This window comes from Denticeps clupeoides, chromosome 4, assembly GCF_900700375.1.
Source record: "Denticeps clupeoides chromosome 4, fDenClu1.1, whole genome shotgun sequence".
Taxonomy (NCBI): domain Eukaryota; kingdom Metazoa; phylum Chordata; class Actinopteri; order Clupeiformes; family Denticipitidae; genus Denticeps; species Denticeps clupeoides.
Genome location: NC_041710.1, coordinates 27304872 through 27332599, shown reverse-complemented (window position 1 = coordinate 27332599; position 27728 = coordinate 27304872). Strand labels below are relative to the sequence as shown.

The 27728-nt window shown below is 42.3% G+C and overlaps 1 protein-coding gene across 1 annotated transcript; it reads left to right on the top strand.

Moving 5' to 3' along the window:
* Window positions 1-1458: 1458 nt before the first annotated feature.
* sh3gl2a (SH3 domain containing GRB2 like 2a, endophilin A1) lies at window positions 1459-26359 on the top strand. Its single transcript, XM_028978235.1, has 9 exons — window positions 1459-1648; window positions 18913-18981; window positions 19726-19798; window positions 20163-20306; window positions 20466-20599; window positions 22111-22269; window positions 22885-22991; window positions 23578-23702; window positions 23820-26359. Exons 1-9 carry the CDS (start codon window positions 1604-1606, stop codon window positions 24014-24016), a joined length of 1053 nt encoding a protein of 350 aa, XP_028834068.1. The 5' UTR covers window positions 1459-1603; the 3' UTR covers window positions 24017-26359.
* The last annotated feature ends 1369 nt before the right edge of the window (window positions 26360-27728 follow it).

The following is a 27728-nucleotide window of genomic DNA, read 5'->3' as shown; positions in this document are numbered from 1 at the left end:
CTCCCATGATTCCCATACACACCACAATTATTAAACATATTGGCAAGGTGTACAATGTTAAGACATAACTTGCAATCATGAATCTTGGGAGAATCTTGGGAGATTTACAGAAGTATCTGTAATTTAATTACACCTTTTCCTCCAGTAAATTTATTTATTTATTTATTTTGTAATTACAGGTAACTCGTTACAGGTAACACTGGCCATAACATTATTACCACTCACCAAATATTGAGTACATTTATCAGATGCCTTTATATGAAGCCATTTACAATCAGCAGTTACAGGGAGAGTCCCTGTGGAGACATTCAGGGTTAAGTGTCTTGCTCAAGGACAAAATGGTAGTAAGTGGGGTTTGAACCTGTGACTTTGTGGTTCTCTGGTTCATAGGTGAGTGTGTTATCCACTAAACTACTACCAGCCAGTAAGTCCCCACTTGGGGCCTAAAGCAAACCCGACCCATCAAGGGTCATACACCTCAGCATCAGTAGCAGATTCTTTTAGTCAAGTTATGAGGTGGTGGCTCCATGGATTACGCTTGATTTTCCAGGATATTCCACATGGGGTAATGGTGGCCTAGCGGGTAACGAAGCGGACCCATAATCAGAAGGTTGTGGGTTCGAATCCCAATCCACCAAAGGTGCTACTGAAGTCCCATTGATGAAATCACCGTCCCCACACGCTGCTCCCGGGGCACCTGTCATGGCTGCCCACTGCTCCCTGAGGGTGATGGTTAAAAGCAGAGGACACATTTCGTTGCGTCACCGTGCTGCATGGTTTCACAATGACAATCACTTCACTTTCAGATACTCTATTGGACGTGCACAATGAAATGTGTCACCGTGTGCCATTTATTATGGTTCATAAGGAATGTGAAGGAATTCAGAACACCTGATGCCAATGCCTTACACTTAAAAGGTTGTGAGTTCGAATCCCAGTCTGGACCTTGGGTGTGTTTGATACAGGTTTCCTAGGTGGAGTGGTAACTTTGAATTGTCTGCAGGTGTGATTGTGTGAGTGAATGGTGTGTGTGTGTGTGTGTGTGTGTGTGTGTGTGTGTGCACGCGCCTGGCTAGCTCAGTGGCTAGAACATGACACTCTTAATCTTGCAACCAGAGGGGTTCAAACCCCAAAGTGTCCCACTGAGGTCCCCCCTCCCCGGACGCCTTTCATGGCTGCCCACTGCTGACCCCGAGTAGCACTGAGCGGTTGTGGATAGTGAGTAGGACCGCGAGTGCTGTCCGTGGTGCTGAATGTGGTGCGGGCAGCGCTGCGTTCATCTTAACCATATAAACGTGCCCGATCTTCAATAAATACTACCAAGCCCCGCACACACACTGATCCTCAGCAGATATGACACTTCACTCCAACTCCATGGCAACTCCGAGGGACATTCCTGCAGCTGCAGCACAACCGGCCGCTGCGGCTTTAAGACGATGCCGGCTGACGTCACGGGCGTGTCCGACTCTCCGAAGCCCGGCTCCTGCCCCCGCAGCTGGGATCCCCACAGCGGATTCCGACCGGCAGGGCTCACGTCGACGCACCCCTTCTCTCTCACACCCACGCCGGTTCGCACGCAGCGCAGGACGACGCATCCGGAGCCATGTCTGTAGCCGGGCTGAAGAAGCAGTTCCACAAAGCCACTCAGGTGAGAGCCCGTCACGGCGCCGGAAATAAAAAAAATGGACGCAGTGTGATTATCGGTGTTTATTTCGACTGAATTAAACACAGAACGCCTATTTTTGTTATCTGCTACTGTTATTAAAAAAAATTCCATCGGGAGGAACGATGAATGCGGCAGAAATTGTGGGGAAAAAGGTCCCTCCGCCCCGAGCTGGCTGGCCAGACGTGGGAAGGACTCCCCTTCAGATGACATTTCCCGTGGCGCATCAGCAGCCGCGGACCGGCGCGTCCGAGCGGCCGGCCGCGTTGCGTAACCGGCGTGACGCGCGTCCGCGTGGAGCGCTGCGTGACCTCGGCGCCCTTTAGAACCCCACGGCGCGTTCGCGGAGCGGGGACCGTCCGTTCTCGGGGTCGCCGTGCGCGGACCCACGACGTTTGGCGCTCGCCGCCCCCCTCTGTGCGCATGCGCGTGATTTACTGTTTCTATACCGTGGGCCTGAGCAGTCGGGTCACTGCGGTATTACCGAAACAATCCTTAATAAAAAATACGACCTTTCATTTCGAATGGCTTCTCAGGCCAAAATCACGAATTTGTGTACATTGCTTTAACCGGGTGTATTCGTCGTATATTTCCATAATTATTTTTGGCTATTCAGTTAAGTATTGTGATCATGCACTTATGCATTTATATGCCTTATATCGTATTTCAGAATAATTTTCTTTACATGTATACCAGTGCAGATCAGGAAGCCACATCCCCTTTCAAGGGAACACTCCTTCCCCGCGTTTGTACACCGACCAAGGCCTTCAGGAGATGTTTTATTAATTTCTGACTTTCGCAAATATCCATACATTCTATATAATAAAGTGAGGATGATAATGAACGTTGTAGTACATGTTGTTCAAAACGCAATTTGATCGATGCCTTCATGTTATGTCATGATCGATGCCTTCATGTTATGTGGGGAGGGTCTGTATTCATTCTCACATGTGACATAACCAGGCAGCAGCTTAGCACGTGCGGGGTTTGCACGACACCCACACACACCCCCAGCAAACAGAAGGGTCTCCCGTCGCCGGAAGCCTTAATCCATCTGAGATCAGACCTCCAGCTCTCAAATCTGCTCGAGTAATCTCCAGGGCAACTGCTCTGTGCCCCCACCCCCCCTTCCCCACTCTGTCCCAGCCCACAACCCCCCTGCCGTATGAAGATCTTGGGGGATGGGCCGATACTTCTGTGTGACTCGATGTTAACATCAATGGCAGTGATGCGACTGCGGCCCCGGATGTCCCATTGTGGCCGGCAGGACAGAATATGGCATTATTGAGATTAAACGAGTCTGTTGTGATCGCTTGGTGTCCTTTTTGTGGGCAGGTGTTTCCCAGTGAACGATCCACAGAGAGGAGACAACCATAAATCCAATTCCTGTGTCATGCAACCCCCACACACACACTCACACACACACACAAGCAAAGGCAGCGGGTTCTCCGCCACGCTTCGCTGCGGTTTTACTAGAAGGAGATTGTCCGAAGTCTGAAGGCAGTCACCATGAATGTCACCCTACTGGCACCTCAATCTCCATACATCACCCACAGGCATGGATTTATATACGCCGCCTGAATATCGACTTCATCTTCAATCAGAGCCCTCAGGGTTTGGTCCATGCATGGAAGGTCCTAGCACATTCCTGCTCCCCGTCCTGAGGGACTGAGCGGTGCGGGCTGACTCATAGCTGCCGTAGTGAACAGATGGCTCTCTGAGCGCGGGGCACGCGCTACACACCCTGCGCCTCACCCCCAACCACGTGAGGCCATCTTGACAAACGCAGATACCTTTTGCTCCTGTTCAAGGCCTTGTGAAAGGTCTATGGTGACAGATTTGTGATTTTGGCTTCTGTTGGCAAAAACAGTATATTTTTTATTTGATGCGGCTTCGAAAATTGTGCTCCTGTGGCTGTAAATGAGAGACATTAAATCCAATACATATTATTTTGTTTGGTAGCATTGCCTGTAGCGCTATGGTTAGTCTTTTGTGTTAACTTTGCGTGTGCCCAGTTATGAGCGTTAGTTATGAATAGCTGTTGTGTTCCTTTGGCTCCTGGTGATGTGAGTTGAATTGTGTTTGATGGTATCCTGCTCATCCCGGGGGGAGGATTTAAGGGGCAAAAAAAGACTTTTGGCAGAAGGGAGGAGGGAGAAGAAGAGCAACCAGATCCTTGGGCCATGCAGATTCTGGAACGTTGCATCAGATTAATGTCAGCATAAACACGTTCTACTGCTGTAATAGCCCTCGCTGTTGACAGATTAAGTGTGGGCTGGAGGTAGTCCATGGACCTGGTAAGACATCAGATTCATAGAGAACCATTACAGTTACAGCTCAATGAAACCAGATCTGAAAGGTTCTTTTTCACCACAAGCTATAAAGAACACAGGGTTGGAGAACACGGACAGTTTTGAGTTGGTTGCATCTTTTTGTCACTAATACTCAGGATGTGAATGTCCACTGGTGTAGTTTTCTTTGCATAAGGAACATTTTCATGAGGAATCAGGAGACTTTCTTGATGAATCTGTAATTGTGAAAACGCCCCTCCCCCATCACACATTCTGGTGTGCTGTGGACCTGTATGTGTGGAAGATCCTTTTCCCACACAATTAACACTTTACTTCCCACTATAACTTTCTTGGGTTTTGACCATTTATTATTATTTTGATTTCGATTATAAGATACATTTCTAGAGAAAATATTTGGTAGAGACCTTTGGTAGACCTTTTCTAGACCTTTTCCATAAACTGTACTATTATTGAACTCCATTTATAGAATTTATCAGACAACCTTATTCAGTGTGACTTACAATCAGTAGTTACAGGGACTGTCCCCCTGGAGACACTCAGGGTTAAATGTCTTTTTCAGGAAAACAGTGGTAGTAAGTGGTGTTTGAACCTTTGACTTTGTGGTCATCATAGACAAGTGTGTTACCCACTAGGCTACTACCACTCAGTGTACAGTGTAACTTGCCATATAGCAAAATGTAATCCAGTGTAGTAACCATATGGCATTTAATTATGTGGCAGTTTGTTTCATGTTACATTGTTCTTACCATATGTGGATATAATATGCCTTGCAAATTCCTCTCGCTTCTACCATGGGTGTAAATATAGTATGTAAAAGAAGAGAGTTTATATAATTCTAAGGAGCTTTACAGACAAAATTGGCATTGCACGGCGGATCAGACTCTTGACTGTACTTTTGACAAGATAGTTGTATCCCAAACAGAGATTGAGTCTACTCCCCATGTTTATAGACAATCCACTGTAGACACTCACAGCTCTCTCCTGACCTCTTTCGTACATACAGATGATAAATAGCAGCAAAAGACCCGTTGACACAAATGTCCAGTTCAGGTTAGTTTCTCTTTCTTAAGAATATGAGAAAAAACATAAATTCTAATGGCCTATTGTGCCATTTATGGTTATTACTACAAATGTCTATTGTTTCCAGTTAAGTGTCCTGACTAGAATCGCAGATTTTAGAAAAAAAGGTCTGCACATGTCGTGTTCTGGAACTGTTCTCATTGTGTTACGAATGATTAGCCGATGACACTGTGATTTGGCACTTTCAGGCAATCACATTACTACGAGTCCCACACCAGTCAAGTCCCCATGACAACCAGAGGGCCTATCATGTTTTTGACTTGTCATCTTCTACCCATATTCAGTAGCACCCTGTTAGATCTGCACAAAGTGGGTACATGTGATAAGTGGTAAATCTGGGGGAATTGTTAATGGTGAGCTGTCATAAAGAGCTGATTGTGTGAATACACAAGCTAGATACTTTCTCTGATATTGTATATAATTATGTACCTACATTTACATTTACAGCATTTATCAGACGCCCTTATCCAGAGCGACTCACAATCAGTATTTAAAGGGACAGTCTCCCTGGAGCAACTTAAGGTTAAGTGTCTTGCTCAGGGACACAATGGTAGTAAGTGGGATTTGAACCTGGGTCTTCTGGTTCACAGGCGAGTGTCTTACCCACTAGGCTACTACCACCGTCTACCTAAAGAGTTACGTGTCCAGTCCATCCACGTCCATACTTTATTACTCAATCTCTCTCATAATTTTTAACCAAGTTAAGTTTGCATTAATTCTTCATGAGTTTGTTGTGCACAGACTGTGCCTCAGATATCAGAGATGCCCATAAGACCCTGGGGTAGAGGGGTGTGTGTATGAGTGTGTGAGTCATGCTGGAAGCTGCTAGTGCTGCAGTGCAGTACATTGCCTTTGATCAGATCTGGGAAGAAGAAGAAGAATGCGGGATTGGATGCTGGACGCAAGCAGACTGGCAAACACACAGGGAGCGCAGCATGGCAGGGCACACAGAACTAAACCACATCACAACACCTCTGGCTGCTCTCTCTCTCACACACACACACACACACACACACACACACACACACACACACACACACGCACTTACATACCACTGACCTTCCCTGTCTCATTCGGGCATCTCACAATAACCACTGCACTGCTCATAAAGATGTGACATTAATTTTATTGTATGTTGCTGGTTTATTTACTGAGGCTGCCATTTTTTTTTGTTGTTTATTGTCTCTTACACTCTTTTGGGTTTGGCTGGAGCCAGACTGCAATCTTGCATCTTTTTTTTTTTTATTACATTTTTTAAACTGCTGCAGAGACAGGATAGACTTTCTGTGGTGGGTCTCTCAGGGTGAGGGACCTTTAGGACCTGATTGGGTTCATTAGAATTAACCTCTGTGTAGCTCAGCAAGCGGTGGAGCCCTACAGACAGCTACAGAGGCCATGGGTATTCATTTTTAATAAACATAGACTGGTAGGGTACATTTATAATTGAACCATTATAGTATTTGTAATGTATAATTTAATGAGGGAAGGAGTGATAAGGGAGGCAGAAATTTAAGCTGTGTGTAATAAGGACCGCAATGTGCTAGGGATGTGCATGTTAAGAAGGGAAATTTAAGGCTTGAGAAGTTTTGCAATCTAGCTCATCTGTTTTCTGGGCCCTCGGGTGAAGGTTATGGCTACATTTGCACCCACTGCCTTTCCCCTGCATACCAGGGCACAGGGAGATGTCTCTGGTGGCAGATATCAGATGGTGGAAAGGCAGACTGCGGATCTGATGTTTTATTCAGCTCACTGGATTACGTATTCTGGGCATCACCCACTGTAGGAAACCCTGGCTGGCTCTGACACTGGGGGAAAAATGCATTTCAGCTCGTGGAAGACCAGTGGGGGAGGGCTGGCCAGCATCCAGGGTTGAGTGCTAAGCTGGTTAAGTAACATCCATCAAAATGTCTGCCTGGAAACTGCAGTTGTGTGTGACAAATGATAGTACGGCATCCAAGCCTGCTTGTAAATTGTGATACTTTATACGTGTGTGACGTTTCAGATCTGTAGCGTGTGTATGTCATGACATTTTGATGTCATTCAGTGAAAGGGGACGGTTTTAGTATCCGGATCAATTGCACAACTGGGATCCTGGTCCATTGAGTAGAGGAAGAGCGTTGTAGGAGAGGGCGGAGTGAGCCAATCACAGCCCACCCCATTTATGGCCCAACTGGTCATTATCATCCAGCTGGTGGTCTTCTGGGCCCTGCAACGGCTGTGCCAAAAGCACAGGGAACAGGGTGTTCTGAGCGGTTACATGAGGTGAGCTGAAGATCCCGTTCTTGCACTGAGGTGCTTCCACATATGATGGGGCTTCATACACTCTACAAGAATGTACATCTTAGGTTAGATTAGCTAAGTGTACCATTTTGAGGGCCAAAATGTTCAAATTAGCCATTATATTATGACATCATAATATATTGAGTATGTCGCCACCAAAATAGCCCTAACCTCAGGGTGATGGATGAACTCCTCAAGACCTCTTGTGCAGATCACTCCAGTTTTTGTGGTCCATGTGTCACTATAACAAGATAATTTTTGACTTTCCTTGAATTCCCTGGATGAAGCTCTTACTGCACTACATCTGTGACCCGTCATGAACAACCCAGGGTAATCCAGTGCTGACCAGAGGAGGATTGGTTCCTCTCAAGGTTCCTCTCAACATTTTTTTTTTCAGGCAGCTTTTCCCTGCCGTTGTTGCCTTTGGCTTGATCACTAGGGGCCTTGAGCAGTGTTCTGATGTAATGCTTTGTGCCAATGTACATTGTAAAAAGTGCTGTACAAATAAAAATTGATTGATTGATAATCAGTGTTATTCATTACACCAGTCAGTGGTCCTAGTCTTAGGACTGATCTGTGCGCATAACCTTAAGGTGCAACAAATAAGAGTACTTTTATATCTGAAATTGTACAATGATCACGTGCGGGTGACATTGTGAGATTGTGAGATTGAGTGGGTGTCAGAGCACGCTGATGCCAAATCAGTTTCTGTCAGCCTTAATGTCATTGTGAGCAGAGATTACTTGGACTTGATTCTTGCATCTGTCATTGTGATGAATATTCTCTCTGGTTTCCAATCAGTTTGGCATGTGTGCATGTCTGGTTCACAAATTAACTGTTGTTTTGTGGCGGTTGCTCGATCCAATCTCGAAATTTGAAACATATTGATTTTTTCAGAAGCAGCCAAGCTCCATCAAAGACCTTTTTATAGAAGTAAATAGAATAGCCTTGTTTTTGTGCTCACTATGCTCTTCAGTCTACCTGCAGCCAGACGTGTGACTGGTTGAAAAATATCCCCATAATGCTCTTCTGTGTGACCGATGTGCCACACACCCTGCCTATAAAAGTATGGATTAAGACAGTAGGGATTAGAGAGAAAATCACCTTTTTAATTAGACATTCATTTAAAGCGTAGCTGGAAACTAATCTTCAGCTTTCTGCCAGACCTTGTCTGCCAGAAGCACGTCTGCCCGCGTGTAAGCCCAACGTGGGCAACACTCTCCCATGCCTTCACCTCTTAAACAGGTTGCCCTGGGAATGTGGATTATAAAGGGAATGAAACAAACAAATGGGGAGAGGTTGCTCTCTGCTAAATATCCCTGAGTTGGTATGGCAACAAGGCAAAGTAGGGGTTGTTGTTGAGAAAAAGGACTTAATAATTTATGGCTGCTTCCTCTAGCATCCCACATCCAACTGACTAGCACGTGTCTCTGGATAATGAGCAAAAACCTGCTTTTATACCATGCTGAAACGGTGGGCGAGGAAATGCATGCTGCATACCCATGATCCCCAGATACCTATCTAATCTCGTCCTCCCTGGCATGAATGATGTGCTCTGAAGTGGCTGTCGGACTCTCATCAGTCCAACCCACTCATTCCAAGTGAGTACACCGATGTCAGAGCACCCATCCCCCAGAACCCAACCTCCACTTCCCAACCAGTGGACCAATGTTGCTGGGAAAAGCAGACAAAAGTACAGATGGTTCCACCACAGATCATTAGTTAACTATTGCCGGATATATGATCACATCTATCAGCATATTATATTGTTATATAATATAATTCCCTTAACTGAATGAGAATAGCATGCACATTGTACAGTGTGGTGTCCTGGTATCAGATTAAAATAAATGCATTCTCATTCCTAAGAAATATGACTGTTGCAAAACATTTTATATTATCTATGAGAATTAAAAGCATATGTGAATTTGCTGTTGCTACTGGTATTGACCAGGTATTGAGTGGTAAAGTGGTGCTGTCTGTGGTGCTGATTTATTTTTGTTCAATTAACATGTAGTTTTTAACGTATTATTTAATTATCCTGCTAGCATTTTTTTTACCTCACCAGAAATTCAATCAGCTGTTTGAAATTGGAGGCCCGTATCTAAAAATATGGACCGAATCGATGACCAGATTGCTTTTTTGCCCTGAACCAGGGGAGTGGGAGGACAGGATATCTGCCTGGCTGTCTGAGAGCGTACTTAGCTGTGTGCCCAGGTGGGGATAAATTTGTTGTGGTGTACTATCGATTTCTATCTCCGGGGAAGGCGCGGCCCCCTCCCCCGCGTGCAGCAGAATTTTCTGTGCCTGCATTTTTAACACCACGGGAACCCAAACACATTTGTCTTCCAGCTATGATCGTCTGACACGTGTTTGCAGCTAAGCTACTTTGGCTAGCCTCCGCCATGGGGACCTTTAATCATAGCCATGTCAAATCACGTCTGATGACATTGTATGAAGGCCAGTTTGTGCATTTTCATTTTAAAAACTATAATTAATAAAATTAATTTGCCATCTGTTTATCTGTCTGTGTGATATTACAGGTCATATTTAAGTCTCTTATGAAATATGCAGACATAATTTGCATTTAAATTTAGTGTGAGTGAGAGCAGGAAATTGTTTAATCAGAAGATACAGATGTTTGCAAACTCACGTAATGGGTAATTTAACTCCAATTATCCCAGCGTTGCCCCGTCAGGGAAAAAGGTTGTCAGCTGCTTTGATTGTAAATTAAAAAACGCTTACTGGACTATTACCATTGTGCCTGTCCTTGTGAGCATGGGGCTTGCAAGTTACTTCTTTTAAATCTAGTGCCCGTGGTTAAATCAGTGGGTTTTTTTTTTTGTTAAGATCTCCAGCTGCTATTAGTCTTCACTTCCTGTGGAGACATTCATATCACTGAGCTGGAAAGGGAACAATAGACCTTTCGGGTGGACATGACACCTGCTATGCTCAATATGTGAGGGACCATTACTGGCCTCCCAAATGTAATTTTTTTTCCCTGAGCAATGTGTAGGTCTGTGACAACCATTAATTTAAGAAGGCGTACTCTGCTTGGGTTTAGGCAGCTGGTGTCTGAGGGGCTTTCCACGTTTCTGTGAAGATTAACATATTTTAAAATGCTTTTACGCTGCATGAATTTCCCTGGCCCGTTAATGTTAATCTGTGAGAGATTAAAACGTAAAGGGAATGATCAGAGAGTTATGTGGACAGGTAACGTAATCAAGTTGGATTTTTACCCGAACTGCCATTTTTAGTCATGTTTATCCCCACACAGATTTGTCCTATGACGCCATCCCTGTATGTACATGCTTTATTTATTATTATTATGCCTTGTCAAACCCCATTTATAAGGATTATAAAGACCGACATAATGCCTAGTCTTGCTAATATAAAAATGTATACTAGAAATAAACACAATTGTCTGAATCCATCCAAAAATGGCAAGCTCAAGTGTGTGATAAGAAATTAATCTGTAGTATCCCACACCGAAGATGAATTTATTATGGCACATGTTACACAACATTGCCCTTCTAGCTGTTAGATCACAAAATTGTCCTATGAACCTGTAATGAGCGTGTGGGTGCTGGAGTTCAGAACAGACACAGATACATTTGCATGACATTTCAGCATGCAAGCCTGTCCTTTTCCTAATTATAGTGAGAAAATCAGTAGAGTTAACCCCTTAACACATCCATCCAGGCACCAATTATTTTATGTTGTTTTAAGTGGTGCTGTCCCTAGTCCTGAGATGTTGAGTGTGTAATAACAATACAACATTTTTACTATTAATTGGATGAATGAACAAGCTGGAGGTTAAAAGATGGCATTTATTCAACAGAGAACATCAACCAAGCAAGAGCAAAGACAGCATAGCACAACAACTGCCATACACTTGGCCAGTCATCAGATATGGATCGTGTGACGGATCAGGTGTTTAAACATTATTAATTAATGGATGGACGTTAAGTCAACTAAAATAATACATCAAATTAATACATTGCGTAAAATAATAATAATTAATCTAATCATATTCAGAAACATGACAGAGTTAAAACAATCTGTCAAGGCTCTCAAGGAGCATGACTAATGGTTTCCAAATTTCCTCAAATGTTTTTGCTTTTATTTTTAGTATATAAGTCAATCTCTCAACTGAAATTCCATATGTTACCTCCTTCACCCATGTCTTAATAGAAGGTACTTCCATTTTCCGTCAAAACAAAGCTATTATTCTCCTAGCCTGCAGGAGTCCAAAGCCTGTTAACATTGCCTGTTTTGAGTTAACAAGAAAATATCTGGGTATATGCCAAGTAGGCATTTCCATTTCAACAATCTCCTATATATTTTTAACAATTATTTTCCAGAACTGCCTTAATAAATAATATCATTGTAATAAACAAAAAAAAAATTAATAACCAGACATTTCTGAAATATAAACAAATTATATTCTTCTACTTGATCTTGCTCAAATTATGGCAAAAAATCTGACCAGCCAGACAGACCATCCCTCCACCATGCTGGACCTTAGCAGCTGAACACATGTTCTTTTTGGATGGTGTCACAGTCCCTGTAAAGAGTTGATACTAATGTCAAGCATGCGATTGGCTTCGTAGTAAGTGTTAGATAATGCCAATGTGACCGAGCATCTGGTCGGCTTGCCCACTGTTAGTGGATGTCAGGCCAGCAAAATCCATTCCATTACTCGATTATTTAGACAGTTTGAAATGGAAATGCCGGGCAGGGAGCCGATCTCGCCACTGCAGCAGCCGCAGCCATAGAGACAGTGGCACTGGCACAATCCGTCACGCAGACTCTGGCTGTTGCCAATCAGGGTTTTGGGAAAGTGTAAGCTGGAAGAAACAAAAAGTATGGTGAGAGTGATGGGAAATAAAGAAATCTCCTGCACTCCTGTTCTCGCCTGTTCTGAGCAACACTGTGTGAACTGGAAAAACATAATTATCAGTCGTCAGTGGAGGACACACTGTCCTCCCTGGAATAGCTCTTAAATACAGTGTGCAGTATTATCCCTTTACATTCAAATCTGAAAGTCCCTTGCCTTTGCAACAAATTTCACTATCTTTATTGCTCTATCATTATGTATACGTGATTATGGGTATTTATTGAGCATAATAGAAAATGTCCTCAAAGATTATATGTAAATTCTGTCATTCCTTAGAAAAAAGTAGACTGTAGTTAACTGTGTAACTAACTAATGACGCATTAACAGAAAATCCAGAAAAGACGTCAAAGGCACAAGTCTAAGCCCCCTATATATGTAGCGGCATATGCAACTGAAGACTGCATTGCGTGGAACCAAAACTGTGGCTTGCCGCCAGGAGGATTATTATTCACCACGGTTATGTGTGTGGGAAGGATGGGGAGATGGCGGATGATGGCGCAAGCTCAAGTCACAAGATAGTCACCCTAGGTAAGGTGGGGTAAACCCTTCTCTCACACTTCTTCCACACCAAATTCCACTAAATGAAAGGAAATGACAACCACAGACTTGTGTTTTTATATTGTATTGTAACATGTTTCTGGAAGCTCATCTGTCTTCTGTGCTTTGGTCTCTTCGGGCAAAGGGAAGTGAACCGGAAGTGTTCAGGAGTCTTCCTGTTTTGGATTTTCCTTCTCTCTGTGTGGGAACTGACTACAGTGTTTTGGTTTTCATTTTATTAAATATGCATGTTGAGGGGACATACAAAGGACCACTAGATGTCCTAAGGTGCATGCACAGATGATCTTTTGTCAACTTTATTGACGAATAGTTATTAATGCCCCAGCAGATACACTGACTAACTCAAAACCAGTCTCTTTGTGGTCTCCAAAAGCTCTTTTACAGACTGTAAAAAAAAAATTATATATATTTGTTCAGTATGTTGATCAAAACTTTCTATACTTTCTGTTCTATATTTTTGACATGCCTGTAAGTCATCTTATTTGGGGATATTTTGAGATATTTTTAGGTAAAACATGCTTCAGGTCAGAAATGTGATGACAGATGTGGTGAACTGTGGGTGATGTTCTGTAATTTACTGAGCTCAGTGGCTTTCACAGAACATCATGTGCTCAGGAACGTCAGCATGACATCTGGTCCAGGTGACTGCTGCAGCTGACGTCATTAAGCAGTTTGTCCTTGTGTGTGTGTGTGTGTGTGTGTGTGTTTGGACTGGGGGCGGGACTGAATCGTGACTGCCAGTTGATGAATGGATGTGCATGCATGCATGCTCACATTATCCCTGCTTTCCTCTTATACCAGGGCAAACGCTTCTTCCTAAAGCACTCGGAAATCTCTGTACCCATCTCCCCCAACACTGCCATATGTCACTTTTTTATTCCTCCTCCCCCTCTCTGTTTCTCTCCCTTTCTTCATTCCCCCTTTTCCAGCCTCCTCCTCACGCTTCTTTTGTTTTCCCTCTCTCCGGCACATGGCAGCAGGGAATGCACTCGGTGCAGAGACTCATCCTAATGTTACGTAAGAGTTTTAAAATTCAGGCCGCTGCCACCGTACCGGCGGGGTTGGGGGTGGCAGCGATGTCCAAACTCAACCTCACGACCAGGGGTTTGAGGTCCATCTGTTTTTGCTTTTGTATTGTGCTTGTGTGTTAATCTTTTCATTTTTGAAAAAAATGTTGTCCAGTTGATGCTTGAGTGGATCGGAGGATTAGGGTAATTTCGTCATTAGCAATATTAAAGACTCTGAGTAGTAATTAAGGCTCATGATCCCTGGAAAGCATCTATTTTTTGGGGGCAAGCGTTGTTACTGTAATGCCACGGGGTGAGGGAGAAACACAAATGCTCGTCATTATCAAATAACCGGTGACTTTAATAAAAGAAAAGAGGCACGGTGGCCAAAACACAGCTCAAAAGAAAGCAGACGGCATACGGGAAGTAACATGAAAACATGCAACCTAAGATGCACACAGTTTGTAATATGAAGGGTAATAATCATCCACACAGAGTGGGCGAGAGCTGTGGGTGAGCTGTCCTTTTCAGAAGCAAGTCATGTGAATGAATTTGGGGTTTTGACTAGTGTAGATCACAGCTCTGGATTTCTTATTTCTGCCGAGTCACCATGCAGCAGAAAAATAACCTGGAAGTCTCCCCAGCATTTCAGTATCAAAGATAAAGAAGGGAATGTAAAGCTCTACATGGATTCATTGTGCAGGTATCCCTCTCACACACTCACACACACACACACTCAAATACAGATGAAGTACTTGTGATCTTACGGGTTCTGCAATCTGATTTTATGGACACAACCACATGCCACCTCCTCAGATCCTTGCCACAGGAAGTCACCGTCCCTTCCTGTTCCTCCCTGTGTCCCGTTGCTGTTTATAAACCCCTAATCGGTGCGGTGGTGCTAATCCTGCCCCAGTGAGGAGGGTTCAGGGCCATATTTAAATCAGAGGCAGGACCCGGTGTGGCCCGCTGGGGATTAGGGCCTGAGGGGTGGGGCCTGCGCTCTCACCACAGCAGCCGTGTCTGCCACGTGTGCCTCTCTCACATTGGACTCCATGTGATGTGCTGTGCTGCTGAAGGCCGGTGCCACCCCGTCACTGCATTGCCTCTCTTGGCCACAGAGCCCAGACAGCACCCGCAGGATTTTGTGGCATTTGTACTGTGAGGTCAGGGTGTCAGAGGACAAAGAATAGGAGATGAATGACTTTATGTCATCGCTGTATGGTCATTATTCCTGTCAATTATTGACATTTAGCATTGACTCATCTCATAGTGAACTATGTGTGTGTGTGTGTGTGTGTGTGTGTGTGTGTGTGTGTGTGTTTTCCCTTTTCCTGGTGAAATGATGGACGGGTGAGAAGGAGAGTTCTGCTTCCCTGAGATTCATATTGATTTCTGTCATCTGGGCCGGGCAGAGATTTAGAGAGGGGAGAGAGCGGCACTCTGACAGAATACTTCCACCTGCCTTCTCCCCTCTCCTGATATATCAGCCTCATCTGCACTGCACCATTACAGTGCTATGTGCACCACACACACACGCAACTCACTTTATTCTGGTCTGTGTGTTATGCTTCATAAAACTTCAATCCGTGATGAGTATTTTCAGTGTGAATAAGGCTCCTTTACTTGGTTATAAAGCTCATTTAAATGTGTTCAAAGTTTTTCCAATACAGAAGTTGAGCACCAAGTTTAATGTGAAAGCTTGAGACAAATTCCTTGCCAAGGCCTCTGTTAAAATGCCAGCATTAGTCTGACTATATGCACCACCAATTTATTTAACCTAGCAGAAGAAGATCCACAACTATGAAATAACACATGAGGTAAACAAAGTTAAATATTTTACCAAACCTTTGCACACTCCACACTCCAGTTATATTGGCATGTAAAGATTAAGGTTAAATCACATATACCAAGGATATTCACAACTTTACAACTTTAAACTATTTTGAAAAAATTTACCATCTATGGCTGCATCGACAAACCTTACAAGTGTAGAATTCAGCACCATAGACAGTTCTCTTGACTACAGTCATGGCCAAAGGTTTTCAGAATGACACAAATACTTGTTTTCAGAAAGTTAGCTTTTTCTGGATTATATTTGCATATAATCCAGAATGTTATGAAGAATGATCAGATGAATTGCAAAATCCCTCCTTGTGATGAAAATTAACTTAATCCCTAAAAAAAAAAGTATTTCAGCCTTCCACAAATGGGCCTGCTGAGATCATTTACATTTACATTTATGGCATTTGGCAGACGCCCTTATCCAGAGCGACTTACAACGTGCTTTCAAGTTACCATCGATGAAGAGATCAATTCCGGTTCACTAGGACCCCAACTATGAATACATCTATTTTATTCACTCTGTTGTAGAAGTTCGACAACAAGAAAATTACAATTTAATCTAAATATTCTTTAAAGAGGAAGGTCATTTCAGTTTCCTCTCATTAATACAAGTGAGAATGTTGATGAGCACAAGGCTGGAGATGATTTTGTCGTGCAATTTTTGTCAAGTTTTCTCCCGATAAAGCGTTATGTATTCACAACTTTATTGATGTCAAACCCTGATATTCTAGAGTTTCTTCAGAATTCTCTTGGCTCCATCCAACCATTGTATATGCCTTGTATTTCATGTTTTGTCGGCCCCTTTGTTAACCCGCCTATATTAAGAGGACTCTTGGCCCAGAGGAAAACCCAAAGGCTTTACTGCACTCTCCCTTGGCTCGCGCTGGTTACTCTGGGCTAGTCTGCTGTAATCTGACTGCTGGTATTTTTAGAGGAGCCCACAGCGTTCGTGGCGTGTGGGCCACAGTGGATAAATGCACCTCCGTCACCGATAGTGATTTGATGGAGCACTCTGGGTTCATGACTGCGTGGCTTTACTCACACTGTGGCTCCCTGGGGAGATGTTTCCACCTGAGTGGTGGTGGGAAGAAGCTTAGCTGAGATGGCACAGTGGGCCACTGGTGGATTGACTTTTCCACTTTTCTACCACCGAGTTTCCTTGAGGCTGACGTTTCTGTGGCGATACAGCCGACATTTCAGATCAGATTTTTCAGAATTTTTTTTATCTAGTTCAGGTTGCAGATTACTGTTCTAAACAGGATCCCACATGAACCCACTAATTCCACACAGGGCTTCCCATGTTTCCCCCATGAATTATTCTAATGTATTTCCTGTTATGGAATGGAATGTCTGGTATGGAAATGGAGGGATTGTGTGTGTATGTACATGTGTGTGTAAATGCCCCATTCAGGGGAAGCCATTGAGGAATACTCCCATTCGGAAAACTGTGTCCGTTACTAGAAAGGCTGCTTGAGGTCACTCTGGATAATTCTGGTCCTACTAGATTAGACCCAAGGTCAGGCTGTGTCCCCTGCATTAATGACCTTTCCTCCAGACTCCTGCCCACCATGTGTGAAACATTCCGTTTGTTTAGAAGATTAGAAGATTTAATTCCTCGTACAGCTTGAGGAATCAACCCAGGCAGAGCTTGAAGACTGAGTGCTTGTTGTCCATGCAGGCGTATTTACGTTGTTAGCATTTCCGCGTGTGTGTGTGTGTGCTGCTGGTGTGATTCGCAAAAATATTTTAATGAGCTGTTTCAAAACACGCAAAAACCCGAAGCCAGTCCTGCTGAAAACGGGGATAATCGATGTTTTGGCTGCCGCTGTGTGACAGAGGGGAGGATCTGATTATCAGCACCCCCCTCCCTCCACCTGCATGCGAGATTTTACCGCAATTACATCTCAGAGAAGCCGGAAGCACAATCATTGCTGTCTGCTGTAAACACGTGTGTGTGTGTGTGTGTGTGTGTGTGTGAGACTCAGATCAGCAGGGTGGCAGGATTACAGAACTGTCACATCACCAGGGTGCCAGTCCTTGCAGACCCCTCGTCATGCCAAATATGGATATATGTCTGTGTGTTTGGGTCTTTAAATGGAACGATGGGGGAGGAGAGTGTCACCGCATCCCTCATTTTCCACTCAGACTGATGGCCTCATTTCTGGATTAAAGATGTAGGCGTGCAGCACTTCCAAGCCACTTTATTTTTCTTGATTTCTTATCTTCTTCTTTTGTTCTTTTATTCTTTCTTTAGAAAGAATAAAAGGGTTATATAGGGTTGTCCACTGGTTGTGGTAACCCTATAGCTTTGATCTTCACTCTAGATGCATCCCAGCAGGGAATTCTTCACACATCCTGGTAGCCAGGTGCCTGTCCCCATGGCAACCAGCTCCTTATGGACATTACAAGATGTTTAATTTTTATTCCAGCATGATATTGGAGCAAGTTGGTTGAACCAGCGCTGGTACTGCTATTATTTGTGTGTGACTTTCAACAAATGTTCTTTGCCACTGGAATTATGAAGCAACCTTGTGTTATGTTGCAAAAACAACAACAACAATTGTAGCATCCATCAGACAAGCAGACAGGCAGAGAAGAGTTTGAGGTGTATACAGCAATGTCACCTTTAAATTCATGCTCACAGGCTCTCTCTCTCTCTCTCTCTCTCTCTCTCTCACACACACACACACACACACACACACAGACACACACACACTTACACAAAACACACATGCAAAACACAAGCCAAGGGTTAGAAGCCCCCTCCTGAGTTTCATCTCTCTTTATTCTCATTCCTCTTTCACTGATCAGCTCTTTTGAAGGTCTGAAGATGAAGGGTCATTCTGGTATCACATGATGATGAAATTGTTTTGTGTGTGGGTGTGTGTGTGTGTGTGATTTGTTGGGATGATACAAAACATATTAGACATTAGAACCCACCCGGCACAATGGCTTTCCTTGTTTGCCTGGCAAACAAGGGCAAGACCCAAGGTTAATATAATCCTGCTTGTCTGTGTTTCAGTGAGTAGTGAGGTGGCCCTTTTCTCTGAGACAATAAGAAGGGGGTGAAAATGCAAGGTCAATCTGATTTCGCATGCTTTGTCTTAAACCTAATTAGAAATAAATAAAGCTCACTTTGCCAGTGACAGTGCCGCTAGTTAATTGTCCGGAGACCCACTGGGGGTAGAAAAGTGTAGGCTGTCACACATTCCCAAAATACATGAATGGCTACTGTCTACTCATGACTGTTTTTTTTCTCCTCTGCAGAGGGTGAGTGAGAAAGTTGGAGGAGCAGAAGGCACCAAGCTGGATGAAGAATTTATGGAAATGGAAAAGGCAAGAGACTTTTTATTTTCATTTTTTAGAAAAGTTCCCTCTTTTGGTAGCAAGACTGGGATAATGTATTGTATAAATGATGTTTAGTATGGGTCCTAAACACTTTTCAATGAGGCCCATTGCAGGTCATACAAACTGCTGATTTGCCTCGTTTAGTCTTGGTATTACTTGGCTTCTTTATTGGTCTGATTAAACAAAATAATAGACACACAATTTAATAATTTGATTAATAATACAAAACTGATTACTATATCTCAGCAAACATTGCTTCAGGGAATGTGACTAAATTCGTGTCTGTGTGAGGGTCCCTGTACCATGTTTGTGTCATTAATGTTGGTGAGTCCTGCTTTGCATGTATGACAGTTGGCATGACATGGCAGGAGTTCTGCAAATACTGCAGTTTAGTCGAACTTCCTATTGAAGACTGTCATATATAGCAGTAATGTAATATCTGCTGTGTGACAGGAGTAAAATCACTTGGAGGGGGTCACCAATGGAAGGGTGAAAATGACAGGAAACATGTCAGATCCCCTTTGTTTAGTCAAAACTGCTTTCTAGGAGCAAACTCTGCTACAGTTACAAGATGTCCCCCCTTCCATCAGTATATCCCTCACTTATCTTGTGCAGTCGCTACATGATGTTTTTTTCATTGTTTGATGTTGTGCTCGATGACGCTGTCGGTTGCGTCAGTGTTCTCTTCTCTCACATCTCTGCTTTCTTAACTTCTCTCACATCTTTGAGAAGAAAGTGGATGTTACCAGCAGGGCAGTATTGGACATCATGACCAAGACCACAGAATATCTGCAACCAAACCCAGGTACTGCTGCCTGGGTTTAATGTTGATCTGCTGTGTGAGGAAACTATATCAAATGTTACAGAAGAAAGGCAAAATCCCAGTGAACATCATTTTACCAACCTGTTTTTGTAACCTTCCTTTGTAGTTAGTATAGCTCATTAAACCAAGCACTCAATTGTTAGCCCATATAAGCTCTTTTTCTTACATTTGAAAGCAAAAACTGACGCTAGGGTGTTATCACCTATATTATAGTCGATGCCCTACAAAACACTTCAAAGGAGCAATACTTTTTTTCTTTTAAGGCCAGTTTCGTACCCTTTGCACTGTGCGTTAAATCTAAAAGTTGGCAGCAGGGTATTTTTTGACCAAGGCATTGTTTCCATAGCAATCCGAGCCAAGATGAGCATGATGAGCTCCATGTCGAAGATCCGAGGGCAAGAGAAAGGGCCCGGCTACACCCAGGCAGAGACCATGCTGGGCGACTCCATGCAGAAGTTTGGCAGGGAGCTCGGGGAGGAGTCCTCGTTTGGTACAATTGTTACAAAACATTAAAGTCATGTTTAAACTTAAATACAAACCTAAAAAATGTTTATATTTCAATTCTTGCCAGTTTGCCCACTTACTTCAGAATAGCGCTGGCTTTTAGAGTCTGTGAGTAGTGCTGGGTCTTAGTATCTAAATTGTTTAGGTCTGGCTCTTATCGATGTCGGAGAAGCCATGCGTGAACTGGGGGAAGTGAAGGATGCTCTGGACATGGAGGTGAAGCAGAACTTCATCGACCCTCTACAGAACCTACATGACAAAGACCTAAAAGAAATCCAGGTACCCCTCTACTGATGTCTGGTTTCACCGTGATTTCATATATGACATCCATTCCAAAAATGTCTCCCTTGGTATCTGAATTTCAAAATCAGTTTTACAATCATTGTTGAGAACATGATGCAACAAACACAGCGAAAAAACACATTTATTAAAATTTTTGTACATTTTTTGTAATGCAACTCCCTACCAAGACTACTACAGTGAGAAATGGCTTGTGCTTCATGCATTGAAAAATTACCCTCAGGAACCACAAGGGGGCGGTATAAGATATGAATTTTACTATCAGACATTTTTTTAGCATGATTACATCAGACAGTTAATCAGATATGCCATTGAAGAAATCGCTAATTCGTTTTTGTGTATATCTTTATTTTGCAATAGATTTGGTATTTATTTGAATCACAGTGATCAAGGCACCTCTCACTTTCTATTGCACTAAAATAGTTTGGTCAGTGGCATGTTGTATTTCCTCAGGAGAACCAGATAATCATTACTCTTTTATTAATGAGACTCATTAAAATCACATTAGCTGATACAGCGCAGATAAGGAATGTCACTGCCTCCAGGAGACATTCTAAACCTTTGTCTTTCCTCGGGCATTGCTGCGCAGCAGGCAGCAGAGATATTCACTCCATCAAACTACATCAATGTCACAATGTTTCAAACAAATTAAACAGAAAATAAACCAAAGACAACCCCAGTTCCGGTGAACAGAATCGACGGAAAAGGCAGTGGCAATCCATCTTTCTTCCAGCCAGGACATCCATTAACAACTACGTGTGCATGTAGAGAATCATGCTGACGTGTCTATTGGAGTTCGTAGGTGCGAAATGTACAAACAGTGACTGTGTGACGTTGTCTATCCGTTTGCAAACAGTCTTCACTGATTTTTTTATCTTAACCCGATGACAGTGTGACACGTCTATGATGGTTGACTCTGTTTTTTTGTGATCTGGCTGCAGCAACACAATTACTACAAAACATGCAATTGATTAATATTTTAAATTAATTTTATGCAAACCTCGGTTGATATATTCAGGATAATGGACACGTAATCTAGACCATGACACTGACTACATCCTGGACTTCTCCAACCCTACAACTGTAGGACTTATTATTATATCATCCCCAACCCTGCACTGACACCATTTGCAGTCTCACTCTACCCTGGAAGGGGGTCCCTCTCTGTATCACTCCTTCCCAAGGTTTCTTCCTTTTTTTTTTCTCTCTCCTAGAGTTTTTTTTTGTGTGGAGTTTTTCCTTGTGTGCAGAAGGGTCAAGTGTGGGGGGTGTCAACTGTAGGGCCTGTCAAAGCCCATTGAGACATACTGTATGTGATTTTGGGCTATATAAGAAATAAATATTGTTGTTGTTGGTAAAACATTGCATGTATTAGCATGCATTGCAAATCATAATAAATGTTTATAAACTTAAATGATAATAAATGTAAAAATAATAATAAATGTATATAAAGTGTTTTAGTGATTAGTCTTCTGTCATTCTTCCAAAAGCACCACTTAAAGAAACTGGAGGGTCGGCGTCTCGACTTTGACTACAAGAAGAAGAGGCAGGGCAAGGTGACTGATGATGAGATCAAGCAGGCCCTGGAGAAGTTCGACGACTCCAAGGAGATTGCAGAGCAGAGCATGTTCAACCTGCTGGAGAGCGATGTACGGCCTGTGGAGCGCTGAATTTCCTCCCATCCCCATGTCTCCCCATCAAAGAATGAACCAGTTCCACACCCATCTGTTTAACCATGAGCTGGAGGTTTCTCTCAAGTCTCCCTCTCACACCCATCACACACCAATTTTTATCTTTGGACCAGTTATTCATCTGCATGTGAAGTCTTCTAGAATCTTCTTTGTTTTTGTCTTCTTTAGCCCCTTTTTTACTTTTGCTTTTATCCTTATCCATGCATTGCATCATGAATTGAGTCCATGACAACAGTGATATCTTTTGAAGCATGTCTTCCCTCCTTGATCCCTCCTCACTGAAAGGTGTTGCTGTACTGTGAAAAGGGGTCACATGAAGGTCAACAGATTAGTGGATAAGGACAATATCTGATTGTCTGCTATTTGCATGTTAAATGTCATTACATTGCCATTGAAGTACATAGTTTCGCAGTGAACGCAACATTCTAGAATTTCATGCTAAATGATGTGCAAAAATGATTACAGTGCCACATTACGCAATATTGCCTGTAGTTCCCACCATGTCTTTCATGTTGCGCTATTGTCGCGGCAGCCATATGTAACAGTAGTTCCTGCGATTTTGTGTCCCATCAGCAAATCGAGCAGGTGAGCCAGCTTGCTGCTCTGGTCCAGGCACAGGTGGACTACCACCGGCAGGCCACCGAGATCCTGCAGCAGCTCTCTGGCAAGATCGAGGACAGGTTAGTGTTACCACTGTGCCAGTGTCACTTTCTGCTAGGCATTATTGCAAGTGGAATGTGGAAAAACAGACTTCATTTTTAATGACTCTGGACATATTTTATTTTATATTAAGTGCAAATGTGTTTTATGAGAAAATGGCCCCCTGTGTAAAGCACAAACACACAGTAGGCATTTTGGATCTCTGATATTGAGATGAATGACAGGACATGCAAAGCTAATAAGTATCCTGCAAAGGTTGTAACTGTGGGGCTAACCATTCTGCATGACAAATTAAAGTTTTTCTCAATGGGTGGACTTAATAAAATACATAAAACCAAAATACATACGTTTTATTCTGGGGTCAACAAAATGAACACCGGTTATTTCTAAGCAAATAAATCACAATCATCTTTACTGATGACACCCGACAAACTTTGGGTGAAGAGAGGTGTATAAAAAATATATAAACATACCATTGAAATTCTAAACTGATCATTACTTTGTTAGTGGACAAACTTACAAACTTTGTTAGTGGAAAAACTGGCCCATGAGGTAATTTTGCCCCAGTTTTCATTTTCTTCAGTTTTTCTTTTTGCCATTCTGTAGAATAAGGGAGGCCTCCAATAAACCACGGAAGGAGTACGTCCCAAAGCCACGCACATCAATGGACTTCACTGCCAGCGAGACTCACAATGGAGGCATCGGCCACAGCGGCCCCTCCAAATCTCCAGGTTTGTGCAGTGTGTGTAGTCAAACATGAGCTCTGACTGGTACGGCTCACACAGTCCAAAACCTTCTTTGTCCTCCATCCACCCCCATCCCAAATCTCTCATGTGTCCCCCTCTCAGCTCCCATGGACCAGCCATGCTGTCGGGCTCTCTACGACTTTGACCCAGAGAACGAGGGTGAGCTGGGCTTCAAGGAGGGCGACCTCATCACCCTCACCAACAAGATCGATGACAACTGGTACGAGGGGATGCTCCATGGCCAGTCGGGGTTCTTCCCCGTCAACTACGTGGATATCCTGGTGGCCCTGCCCCACTAAGCCCCAGCTACCCGTATCTGGCATCTCCCTGCTGACCCCCTTCCCACAGATCATTTCTGGTGGCCATGTCTTGTGTGAGTGCAGAAGATGATGAAAAAGACAACAAAACACTGGGAAAAAAAAGTATGAGAAAAGAACAGCAGGAAGCACAGCATCATGCCGTGAAGTGCAAAGAATAAAAATTGAGTTTTGGAAATGAAAAAATCACACCAGAAATGAAGACATTTTTGAAAGCCACTGTAAACATCAATATCGAGTTCAAAATAATTGCTCAGTTTTGGCTTTATTATGGTTATTGTTTTTTGGGTGTTGTTGCTTATACTTTGTCTGAAGGTGGAAAAGGGACAATGTTACGTCTCTTACGGTGACAACACATTTGCAGTGCCCATCTTCATCCATTCTCCTCTTCGTCTGGCGTTGTTTTGCCTGCTTCCATGGCAACATGGCGAATGCAGATTGGCTCTTTCTCACTTCCACCATGTCTTCTGTAAGACGTTATGACTTTAAATTTCGGCCATGCATGTTTGCTTACCTGATTTGCTAACGTTCTACAAATTATTCCCATGACCCATGTTTAAAATGTTAATCCTTCTTGTGCATGTTAAGACGAGTCTGCATAGGAGAAAAAAAGATTTGTTTGTCTTATTTTAATGTGTTTGTCTTTTATTCTGGACTATGTTAAAAATATTCTTTTACCTACATGATTTGGGCACGATTGCCATGGAGAATGGAAAGCTTCTGGGTTGTGTGAAATATGATTGTAAAGGTGTCGTCTCATTTTTAGATCCATTTCCTACCAACTCTAGGGTACAGTGTCAGTGGCAGTGTCTATAAAACTGGTGGTGAACATAGTACTGGTACATGGTAATTATAGCAACAAAATTCCAATAATGTGATGTCTTAACTGTGACAGTGGTTACAAAACTATAAGAACCTTGTACTTTCTCACAAAGGAAGAAAAAACTGTGTTTCATTTTGCTAAACAATGTCAAATAAATTGTAAGAATGGTACTGTTTATGTACTGTTAGTGCTATATAGCAAGTAGAACAAGTACTTCTATTGGATTCAGACATGATGTTCTGTCCAAATTTTTGGCCCATTTAACACTGGTTTAGATGTTTAGTTGTCTCAGACAAAATAAATCATGAAGCACTGCCTGAGCGGTTTGCAGAATTACAACGTGTTTTCATCTGAAAATTTAAATGTATGTCAATAGGATTATTTTTGTAGCCTGTTAAAAATCACAGACACATATTTTTTAAAATAGCAGTGCTCACCATCTATTTCAGCATTCATCTACAGAGATTATTTAGACACATGAATTGACTCGTTGGTAATTTTACAACACCATTTGCTGTATTTCAGCTGCATGCTAGTACTGCAACTGCATTACTATCAGAAGATCTTCGAATGGGCTGGCTGGACAAAGAGTCACATAGCTGGATTTCAGATCTGCACGATCTGCGTTTGGTTCCTCTGATGGAAATGCAATTGCTGTAACTCTTGAACAGAATTCGGTGTTGTAACAGAACTTTGGCAGGACATGCATGTTTCAGAGGCAATAATGTTGATCACTTTTTGAATTTAACCTGCTACAGCATGTCTGCTCAGTGTGTGTGGGTGTGGGGTTCATGCCATGCACACTGAGGTAAATGTGTATATAAAAAAAAGCTACATACAATATTTCAGTATTATGTGTGTTGAGTTCATATTAACCATCACAGACGTGTCTTTGAAAATAAAGTAAGAAATAATAAATGATCAAAGATACAGTAAGTATACAAATGCACAGTAGTCATTTAATTGCTCAAACCAAGAACCCAAATATCAGCCTCTTCTTTTTTTTTGTTTCCTTGTTTTTTTATGTGGAAATGTACTTTTTTGACAGAATGTCTTGGGATAATGCTTTGACTGGCAGTGCATTTCCATTTTTTTTAAAGGGGTGAGATATCAGTAATTATGATCTTTTTTGTAAACAAATGTATTTTTGCCCTCAATGAGGACTTTACGGCTTTATTGTGCTCTGTTTTCATCTTGTGTGTATATTAGTCCTGCATTTACAGTACTGTATCTTATTTTTGTATCAGTGATTAAGTACGGTATGTACACATAGATATATAAATATATATATAGCTATAGGTATAAACACAGTTATAAACAGATAGATGCTCCATATGTATAGTGCAGTGTTAAGGGAAGGGTTTGTCGAGCTGCAGATATTTGTTGTCTTTGGAATCTATTTCATGTTTGTTTGATTTTTCTTCTCAAACTGGTTTAAATGCTTGATGTCTAAATACAATCGAGATATTAATGTAAGTGAAATAAACACCAGAACACAGATATCTGTAGTGTGTGTGTGTGTGGTATGGGGCACTGCAGTGATACCATGAGCCACTAGATGCTGCTGCTCTGCTGGCAGCTGGAGCTCCATATCATACGGCGAGGCAGCTGAAGGACTGTTAAATGGTGGTGAGTAGAAATCATTCACATTTAACTCACTTCACAGAAGCTTGTTAAGAAATGCGGCCCACCCTGCGCACCCTGAAAATAATTTTTAAAAATGCGCCTACTCGACATGCTGGCATCAGTGCAGGGATGGAAGTGTCTGAGTATCACAACTTTCTCCCTGCTTATCTGATTGAGGTAAGATACCATATCAATGAGTCTGTATCTGATAACAAAAATATTTTATCGCTCTTTTTCACTCACTGTAACAATAGGTTGCACAAGGGATATAAGAGAGTTGTGTGTTCAGGTGTTGCATTTTCAGTGTAGGTTTACTAAACTGGAAGTCAATAAAACACTCACTAATGCCGGCACTACTTTGTAAAAAAAATAACGGTTAAAGATAAAAAATAAACCAAAAAATCCCTTACTTTTAAAAATTCGTTTTAATATTTTGTATCATTAGGATTCATTATTGAATGCTCTGCTTTTCATGATCAATAATAATAATAAGAGGAAGAATATTAACTATATAATAATCATTACTGTATTGTTAACAATTCAGCATTTCTTGAGGGGTTTATCACATTACACAACACCAGCATGAGGAGAAACACAAATAAAAAAACAAATACCATCCATACCTGAGCAGCAACTTCATTTTCTAGTGATTTCTTTTATTGGCACAATATATATTTTTATTTAGCAGAACTAGAAGTTGTACGGGACTTAAATTCATAAATATTCTATATGAATGCTATATAGTAATAGGAGATTAATGTAGTGTAGTAAAGTCTATATATATCATTTTCAGAAATTTGATCTAAAATATATATTTTTATGAAAACATCATGGTACTGAATTCTTATCTGTTGTTAAAAACACACTTTACATGAAGGTGGTTTGAAAGGTTTGAGTGTTGACTGAAGTGTGTCAACGTTTGTCGAGAGAGGGAGGTTAGTTTGGTGTCATCACACATTCTACATATTTGGGAATAATACAATACAATCCTGAATATCTGCAGATATCTAGAGACATGTATACATACTGACATCACTAATGCTGGAATAACATTAGGACTAGTATAAGTGAAGGTTTTGGGTAGGGCTAGTCTTAGTCCAGGATGGATTTCACATCACTCATGCCGGAATATGTTGTGTGTAAGGGTCTGTTTATCTATCTGTTGATCTTTGAACAAATCAGTGTGTGGATGGTGGCAAGTAGTCAATGAATTCCAAACAAGTACCTATAAGCACCTATAAGCCA